Source organism: Zonotrichia leucophrys, chromosome 1 (assembly GCF_028769735.1).
Source record: "Zonotrichia leucophrys gambelii isolate GWCS_2022_RI chromosome 1, RI_Zleu_2.0, whole genome shotgun sequence".
Lineage (NCBI taxonomy): Eukaryota > Metazoa > Chordata > Aves > Passeriformes > Passerellidae > Zonotrichia > Zonotrichia leucophrys.
This window is the reverse complement of record NC_088169.1, coordinates 38,548,965-38,558,476: the sequence shown is the minus strand read 5'-3', so window position 1 is coordinate 38,558,476 and position 9,512 is coordinate 38,548,965. Positions and strand designations below refer to the sequence as shown.

Below are 9,512 nucleotides of genomic sequence, written 5' to 3'. Positions count from 1 at the left end.
AGAGTCACCGTCCCTGGAGGTGTTTAAGGACAGGCTGGACTTGGCACTCAGTGCCGTGGTGTGGTTGACACTCGGTTGACACTCAGTTGACACGGCGTTCGGTCATAGCTTGAACTTAATGATCTCAGCTGTCTTTTCCAATCTAAGTGATTCCGTGATTCCGTTTGCGATTAGGAGGACGCCGGGGACCCTCGCACAGCCGCGGGCAGGGTCCGAGGCCGCAGCCTGCGGCCAGCCGGCCGGCAGCCCCGGGGCGGGGCGGGGCGCGGCGGGGCGGGCCCGGCCCGGCGACCGAAGGTGCCCTCGGCTCCCGCCGCCGCCGTACGTGGCCGCCACAGCCCCGGCGCGTGGAACGCGTCCCTCCCGTGATTGGCTGCCTGCACAGTAGGCCCCGCCCGCCTCGGCGTCCTATTGGTCAGTTTAGCTCCGGTGCAGCTCGCGCCGCGGGCCGCCAGGGGGTGCGCGTTCCCGCGGGCCGGTGGGGCGGCACCGCGCATGCGCCGCCCTCCCGTGGCCTCTCGCAGCCTGTCCCCACCGGCCCCGCGCCCCGGTCTCGCGCCATGGCGGCCGCCGCCGAGGAGCCGTTCCCGTTCCACGGGCTCCTGCCCAAGAAGGAGACCGGTGCCGCTGCCTTCCTCGCCCGCTTCCCCGACTTCGACGGGCGGGGGGTGCTGCTAGCCGTGCTGGACACCGGCGTGGACCCCGGGGCGCCTGGCATGCAGGTAGAGCGGGGCGGCGGCGGCCCTGAGTCACGGCCGCGGCTCGCAAGGAGCTCCCGGGTCCTACCGGAGCGACCCCGGCAGGACGGGGACGAGTACGGGGCCGGCCATGGCACTCGGGCGGCCCGAGGCAGCGGCGGCGAGAGCGGGGGAGGCCCCGGAGGGCTGTCCCCGGGACTGTCCCTGTCCCGGGGACTGTTCCTGTCCCGGGGACTCGTGGCTTGTGTTCGCTCTCGCTTCCCGCCCCGCACGCGTGAGCGGGGCTCGGGTGCGGGAGGGCGGGGAGATGCCGTGGCCAGGGATCCGCACTGGTCACCCCCGGGGCTTCTGCTGCCGTGCGGATCCTGCTCCCTGCCCAGCCGTCCGCAGGCGTGTCATGGCACTTGGATCTCCGGGGCTGCCTTCTCGCGCAGAGCTCATTATAAAAGAACGCTTTGTGTTTTTGTTAAACCTGCGTTACTTCGGCATTAGGTAGCTCGAGGCTACGCACAGCTGCCTAGGTGTTTTACATGAAAAGTGTATTTATGGCACAATTTGCATACCCGTCTTTCTCTTTATATTTCTCTTGCGTTTTATTGCAATAGCAGTCTGTATCAAATTTGATTCTGCCAGCTTTTTTTCTGATCTGCCAACTTTATGTCTCCGTGTCGGTTTTGTAAATTTCTGTGTATGATGTCAGTTTGGGCATTTCTCAGCGCTTATTTCTTGTAACCTTTGTCTCTTAACATTTCTTTATCTTGCAAGTTTGCATGTGGCCCTTTGTGTCACTGCTGCTTTAGATTTTTTGTCAACATGTTATGTCTGAGTGATGGCATAGGAGTCCGTGGAAGAATGATTCGGAGTTGTATGCAGCTCACTTGGACGCTGAATCCTTTGTTATGTTTTGTTTTGACTAAGCAGGGCTTGTGTTGGTTTCCATCCTTTCTTTGGTGTGGAATTAACTCCTAAGTGACCTCATTCAGGGACCTGACCCTGGCAGATCATTAGTTCCATGTTCTGAAATGACTCCTTATGGGATGGGGTTAGACTAGAGGATGAGTTAAGAGGACGGGTTGGATGGAGGGAAGGAGTACCCAGGTGTCACTTCTGTTGATTTAAGCTGAAATGAAGCCAATGCTTTTGGTAAGAAGTTGTGGGTGAGTGGAAGAGTAATTGGAAATCTTAATGAAAGCTAGCCAAAAGGAAATCATGGTAATACCATGGGCAGAGCAGAAAGTAATGGAAGACAATTAGGAAGGTGTGAATATAAATTGAATTATGTGCATGCTTCTGAAGTTTCACATATAAAAGCAAAAACCCCTGAGTTTTTGAGGTTATGAATGAGTAGTCGTCAACAACAACAAAACCCCAGTATGAATTTATTGGCAGTAGTGAGAAGCTTTGTTCTGATATAGGTAATCCAAGGTTCATAAGGGACATTTATGAAGCATCATGATCTCTGTGTTGACCATATCAGTTTTCTCCAACTTACTTTCTTTACACACAGGATAAAATTTTGGGTAATGCAGTAGAAGATTTGTAGAAAAAGTAAAAGATTTGAAGAGCAGGATGTGTAATTCATGTTGCAGTGGGTGAGAAGAAGTTTGCAGGGTTGTCAGAAAAACATGTAAAGAAGTTGTGTGATCTTTTCACACTGCCCGCTTAATAGACCTGGCTTAAGGAGCTTGCTAAAGTACAGCTAGGGGATACTTACTGCACAGGGAGTTATAAAGGAGGCAAAGGCAGCACCCAGTCCAGAATAGCTTTGTAGGTGTTTCTTCAGCAAAAGAATGTTCTCACTCTCTGGAGCATTTGCCAGTTTACACTTTGGCTCAGTGCAATGAATCAGTGTCCTGGGCACAGGCAGTGACACAGCATAGCTGTACTGCAAGAAGTAGTTTCTAACCTTGGGATAATTTTTGAAATTTTTTTTTACACCCATCTTTCCTGCTGCTGCTTTTTCTTACTGTCAGTCTTCTTGTCAGTTCCTGGCCTGGCATAAAGTTAGATCTATAAGATGTTGAATGAGTTGCTAACCTGTAGCAAGGTTAATTGATATGACAACTTTGAGTTCTGGTTAATGACAATGATTGTTACAAGCTAAAATGAGCTACTGTGATTTGGATATAGTGGAGTTCTTAATCAAAACAAAACAGTTAATTTCTTAGCTGCTGCATAGTGTTTCATTCCTGGGTAGGGTTCTTTGCTTGTTGATTCTGTGACTTGGTTTGTAAACATTGATAGCACTGTTTGTTTTCTTTCTGAGGGACAGAAAGATCTGGGGACAGAGTTTAACAGGGAAATATCATTATGTTTCTGTTCTTCCCTGGACGCTTGCTGCTATAGAGAGAATAGTTAACAAAACCTTCTTAGATCTGTTGTCTGTTGATTGGCTTTCTTTGATACATAAAATGTTATTCTAGCTTGTACTTACTTTCCTTTTCTTTATGAATCTTTGGAACCAGTGCCTTCTAGGGAATTTCTTTCACCTCTTCTTCCCTTGCTTTTCCACCAGTTGACACCAACTGTAAGGTTTAGTTTGTCTGCTTCTTTCATGTGAGTTTTGCCCTCTTTCAGTTCTCTTGGTAGAATGTATTTCCTGCTGTCTGCCAAGTCATTGTTTGTAATTCTCATTAAGGCAGAGTGACTGATGAAATTTTAGATGCATTTAATGGAGTGTTGTGATTGTATAGGTATAGTCTTTGCTCAGCCCCACCCTGTCCTTTCCCTGTTCCTATTGCGGCTTCTTTTGTTTCATGATAGATAAGTCAGTTCATTTTGCTTCTTGCAAATTTATTTATTTTGTAAAGTGGCATTTGGAATTATTATTTACTAACATTTACTTGTGCTTTTATGTGACAGCTTTTTAGCCGTAGCAGCTAGTTTTGTTTTACTTGCTTTTCAGCACTGAGTTAAAAAAATTGCTTGGAAATTATTTTGTTTGTGATTATGATGATCAGCTGTCCCATGACCAAAGTGCTGAAGAACTTGTTCATCTCTTGTGGCTGCAGTAGCTGACAGTTGGAGTCAGTGATTGTATGGGCTGGCAAAAACATGCTAAAATATATCTGGCTTTCCTTGTGTTGTGATTTTCAAAGATACTGGTGTTCCTCTACTTCTGTTATAAGCTGTATGAGTTGTCAGGATTATGCACACAGATTAATTTTAGTGTTCTCAGTTTACTAATTTATCTGCTTTACAAAGTCAGAACTAACATGTACATAGGATTTTAAAACTTCAAGCAGAAATGTATAAACAGCAAAGTAGTTTTCAGTTTTAAACTACTGATTTGTTTTTTAAATGCCTATAGGCAAGCCAAAATAATTAAGACAGGATTGGGGATTTTTTTTCTAAACACAGTATGAAATATTTTTAATGGTATAAAAATAATTGTTTTTAAATTCTAATGCAAAAGGTACTAGGATGTACCTTCTGTCTGTGATCAATTCATTACTTCAGGACTCTTCTGTTCACATGAGGGAATTGATCAAGGTCACTTGATTATTATTATAATTTTAAACTCAGGATGACAAGATTTGCAAAGGCAAACTGAGCTGAACTCTTGAGTTTCACTCTGGCGTTGCTGCTGGTGGGCAGCGTGCCGAAGGGCCGCTCGTGGTAGCAGGAGCTGCCGTATCGGTTACTTGCACCGAGTTCCCTGAACCTGTCTGGATTGCGGCTCTTAGGAATTGAGCCTTAGACCAGCTGAAACTCTGAGTTTCTTGTGTCTGACTGAAAGACTCTGATTTCTTGGTTCTGACAGTACAAACTCACATGCATGTATGGGCCTGCTAGGTTTCAGCTAGGAGGCAGAGAGCCATAGAGTGTAGGAGGTGCACCTCGTTTTTTGGGCTAGGAAACAACTCCTAAAACTATCCAAGCTTGCTGCAGCATAAGTCTGTGTTCTGGCCACCTGTTGCTGTATAACTTGCCTCCTTCAAGCAAGTCACCTTGGATAACATTTTCATTCTTGTTTTCTTGTACTTTGATCACTGAATAGTTGACTTTGAGTAGAGGCATACTGAAAAGTGACAAGTGCTGCTAATGTCAGGATTGGTTTGCAGTTGTTTTAGTATTGGAGCGGCTCTTGACTTTTGTGTGAATTGTGGCCAGCATTGAAGACATTAATTACAAATGCTTGAAAAGTGTATGGTTTACTGCCTACACACTGTTCCCCAAGTAAATTTTCACTACTATGTAACTATCGATTGGTTGATGTTTTACCAGGTTAAGATGCTCTTAAGATTTTCTCCAGTGAACTTGAATTTCTGTGAACAGAGTGTTCATTTCTGTCATGAAAGTTCTTCCCTAGCAAGCCTGTTCAAAAGCAGTATTTGTTACCTTCTGGGAAATGAAATTGATGCTGTTTTTATGGTTACTATGGGTTTGGAATATTTGGGGTTGATTCTTTTTATTTTTTTAAGCATTGGGGGTGTTGCTTGTTACTTGTTTGGGTTGGTTTTTTGTTGTTGAGTTTCTAGGAGATTGTTTTCTGGATTGTATGGGTTTTGGTTGGATTTTTGTTTGTTACTTGTTTTTTTTTTTTTAAGCCGTGAATTTGAGACCATGGAAGTATGTATCCTTGTTTACTGAGATGTGATAAGAACTTGACTCTTGTCCTTTTGGCAGCAGCAGTGTGACTTTTATGAAACAGTTTGAATGTGTTGGTAGCTTCCAGTAGCTGAATTCACAATTCTAGAGCATTATTGGAACAAAACAACCTTCCATATATTATATCTAACATCAAAATTATTGATAGAGAATAAAGGCAAAAATACCATAAATTTAAATGTAGAAAACAACAAATGTGGCTGCTTTTCTGAATATGAAGCTCTTTTCACTTTCAGTGTAGTTATTGTATAGGAAATACTAGGAAGATGATTGATATCTTCTTTTTGTAATCAGTCTTTGATACAGCACTGTAAAAATATGTATGTATGATAAATTCATAGAATCATAGAATTGTTTGGGTTGGAAGGGACCTTGAAAGGCTGTCTATTCCAACCTCCCTTCAAGGAGCTGGGACATCTTTAACTACGTCAGATCGCTCAGAACCCCATCCAACCTGACCTTGAATGTTTCCAGGTGGATGGGGCATCCACCTGGGCAACCTGTTCCAGTGTTTCACTGTTCTTACAGTGAAAAATTTCTTCCTTAAAACTGGTCTGACAGTCTCCTTTAGTTTAAAGCCATTCTTCCTTGTCCTATCACTGCCTGTGCCATGTAAAAAATTGCTTCCATGTTTCTTATAGGCCCTTTTTAGGTGCTGGGAGGCTGCTATAACATCTTTCCAGACTCCTTGTAGAAGTATTAGGTGTATATAGCTGTAGCTGCTAACAGTGCAAATGGATTAAAACACAAAGCAGAATCTTTCAAAGAGGAAAAATAAGGTAATAGTAACTTGTGCCCCTTTCAGGCTTCTTTAAGCTCAGTTAAGAGATTCCAGTTTGTGAGAGCTTGTACTTCAGCACCTGTCATTTTCTTACTTGTGCATTCATTACTATAAAATTTGTCCAGAATGAGGGGTCACACACAACACAACAAATAATATGAAAACAAATAGTAGTTCTTGCAAATAGCTTTTTTGCAAATTTAGGCTTGCTTTTAAATTGAGGCTGCCTGTGCTTTGTTGATAGAGTGTTTTTACTTTTTTTCTCTTCTAAATCTTTATTAGAAATAAGTGGATTTGTATGAACATGTTGGTCTTAGTTATTTGAAAATTTATCTTGAGTTCAAGTTGGTTTTATGTCCTTCAGTTAAAGCCTGAAAAAGCTAGTTGATATTTTTAACAACAAAACTTTCCTGATTTGTGTGCTAAAGTACTAATCAAGTATATTTCCCAATTTTTCTGTGCTCATATTTTCAGATTACAACTGATGGGAAACCGAAGATAATTGATATCATTGACACTACGGGCAGTGGTGATGTAACTACGTGTACCATTGCAGAACCTAAAGATGGAGAAATTACTGGTCTTTCTGGAAGAACTTTAAAGGTGAGTATTTGGTGGTACAGAGACACCACTGGACATCATCTTCTTTGGTTAACAGCAAATTTAGCACTTGTTTTGGTTTTTGCAAAACTTACTTCCTTTTAGCCAGATGTTGTGGTTTAAATCCAGCTGGCAGCTAAGCACCATAGAGCTGGTCACTCAGCCTTCCCCAGGCAGTATGGGGAGAAGAAAATCAGAAGGGTGAAATTGAAAAAACTTACATGTCGAGATAAAGACAATTTAATAGGTAAAACAAAAGCCTTGCATGCAAGCAAAGGAAAACAAGGAGTCCATTCACCACTTCCCACAGATACCCAGGTGTTCAGCCATCTCCAGGAAAGCTGGACTCCACACAAATGGTGACTTGAATATAGATGCCATCACTCTTAATGACTCCCCTTCTTCCTTCTTTCCCTGCCTTTATATGCTGATTGTGATGCTGTATAGTATGGAATATATCTGTGGTCAAGTTGGGATCAGTTGTCCCAGCTGTGTCCCCTCCCAAATCCTTGTGCATCTCTAGCCTGCTCACTGTTTGGGATGGGTGAGAGAAAAAGCCTTCACTCTGTGCAAGCAGTTTCCAGCAGCAGCTAAAACATCCCTGAGTTATTAGGAGTGTTCAGCACAAATCCAAAACAGCCCCATATCAGCTACTGTAAAGAAAATCAACCCTAGCCCAACTGAAACCAGCTAACCAGATCTTACCCAAACCTAATGGTGCATTTGCTCATCTTCATGTAGATTGCTTAGTGTTTTTTACAATATGTCTTTATCTCTAATTTATTCTGTAGCTGAATAGGGGTGTGTACAGAGCTTTTTTGGGGGCCTGATAATAATTTAATTATTTGTTCAAACCAGTATCTGATACAGCTTTGGAAATTGGCTGAAGAAAATGTGCTAATATATTTTAAAAATATCAGACACAGTAGTGTCTTTAAAAGTGCTAGTATTTTCCACATTTGCATGACCTACAAGAGGAATTGTGTTAAGCTCGTGGTGAATCGATTTAGAGACTGAAAAATCTGTGAGGACCTGGTTGTAGACTCACTGAATTCTCACTATATGCATTGCAGAAATGCTGTAGGGTTTCCAGAAAGGACACAGTCTAGTAGGTCTTGGGTACACAGAACTGATGTTGCTAACAAGTTCTTCATTTCCTGATGGGATTGATGATGTGGTATGGGGGCATCACATCTTTGGATCTCTCCATACTGTCAGCTTTCTTCATAATTTTGTACAGAAGATGATTGTAAGGCTAAATCTGTTGCTCTTTTACTTTTTTTACTAGGATGGGCAGATCCTGATATACAGAGTCTAAATTGCATGAAGCTGTGAAGTGAGATATTCAGATGTTTGTCATGGCTTCCAACCATACTTGCTCATGTTATGTTTCACTTATAGTACTGTTATTTCCCCACACCCAGCAAATTCAGTAAAGCTGGAGCTTTGTGTTTTAAAAATAGACTATCAGAGCAACTAATGCTTAAAGATGTTCAATGGCAGTGTCACATGAACCGATACTGATTTTTGGGAGCTGGATTGAAAATGCCATATCATGTTGTTGGAACAGTGCAGTAGTTACTGTTATGGAGACAGAGAATTAAATTGGCAGTATGTGCAGGTTTGTTCTGCTAATCTGTCTTACATAGTCTTGGGGTTTTTTGTTTGAGGACTTCTTTTAATGGCATTAGTTAACCTATTTCTAAATGTACTTTTCTGTAGATTCCAGCAAACTGGGTAAATCCTTCAGGCAAATATCACATTGGCATAAAAAATGGTTATGATATCTATCCTAAAGCTCTTAAGGAGAGGATTCAGGTAAGGATGAATTATCTTTTCTTTCTGATATATAGTCATATTTTACAGTTCTGTTTCTTAATTTTGTTAGAACACTACAGCATGTGGTTTGCTAACATACTTGGATTGCTAACCAGCACTTAAATGGTATTCTCTCTGATTTTTATTGATTCCATTTCTTCTGTGATTTTTTCAGAGCAACAGGGGGGTGGCTTGGAAATCCTCCTCACAATGGTCCATTGAGGCTAGAAGTACAGAAATTACTGGTAGCCCCCTTTTTTAAGTTGTATGGCAATTTATGCTTATTTATACTATTGTATAACCTTTTTTAGCCATTGTCTCAAATCAGAATTTTCAAATTATCTTTATAGACTTCATACTTTGACATATATTTCTTAGCATGTTGAGGAACTTCTGATGTTATTTTGCAGAAAGAGCGCAAGGAAAAGCTCTGGGATCCTGTTCACAGGCTGGCTCTAGCAGAGGCCTGTAGGAAACAAGAAGAATTTGATGCTGCTCATAGCTCTCCCTCACAGGTTTGCATGAAGCCTAATTTTATGAACTTGTTCTTTGCAACAATTTGTTACTGGTTGACAGGATTAAAATGTTTCATTAGATGAGTGAAACAAAGATACTTGTGAGTATTTTGACATGTAATTTGCCAGTGTATCTTCTGATTAATTTTATAAGTCTTTCTATGCATGGCTGTTCAGTTTAGTTAGTGTTGTTTACGTTTGAGAGTTGGTGTGAAATATGAAAATAGGATTACTTCAAAAAATTTGTTGGATTTTTTCAGTAAGTTTTGTTTTTAATTTAATGTGCAATGTTTTGAGGCCACCATCCTTGCTGTGTTCAAAGTTGGAATTTTCTAAACATATTCTTTCTTGTGTAAACTGTGTACTATTTTAATGAAGTACCAGAAATGCCTCAGATACTACTTTATCATTTAATAGTCTTTAAGAAAATAATGGCTTTAAATGTTATATTTACAGAAATTAGAAGTAGTTGTACATAATAGCCCAAAA

General features: G+C 41.8%; 1 protein-coding gene across 2 annotated transcripts in view; it reads left to right on the top strand.

Moving 5' to 3' along the window:
- Positions 1 to 468: 468 nt before the first annotated feature.
- TPP2 (tripeptidyl peptidase 2) overlaps positions 469 to 9,512 on the top strand; it is a 52,507-nt gene continuing 43,463 nt past the window's right edge. For both annotated transcript variants that reach the window (XM_064712047.1, XM_064712038.1), the window contains exons 1-4: positions 469 to 722; positions 6,565 to 6,693; positions 8,413 to 8,508; positions 8,919 to 9,023. In XM_064712047.1, coding sequence (XP_064568117.1) covers positions 561 to 722; positions 6,565 to 6,693; positions 8,413 to 8,508; positions 8,919 to 9,023 — 492 coding nt within the window. In that variant the 5' untranslated portion in view covers positions 469 to 560. The remainder of the gene's footprint in view (positions 723 to 6,564; positions 6,694 to 8,412; positions 8,509 to 8,918; positions 9,024 to 9,512) is intronic.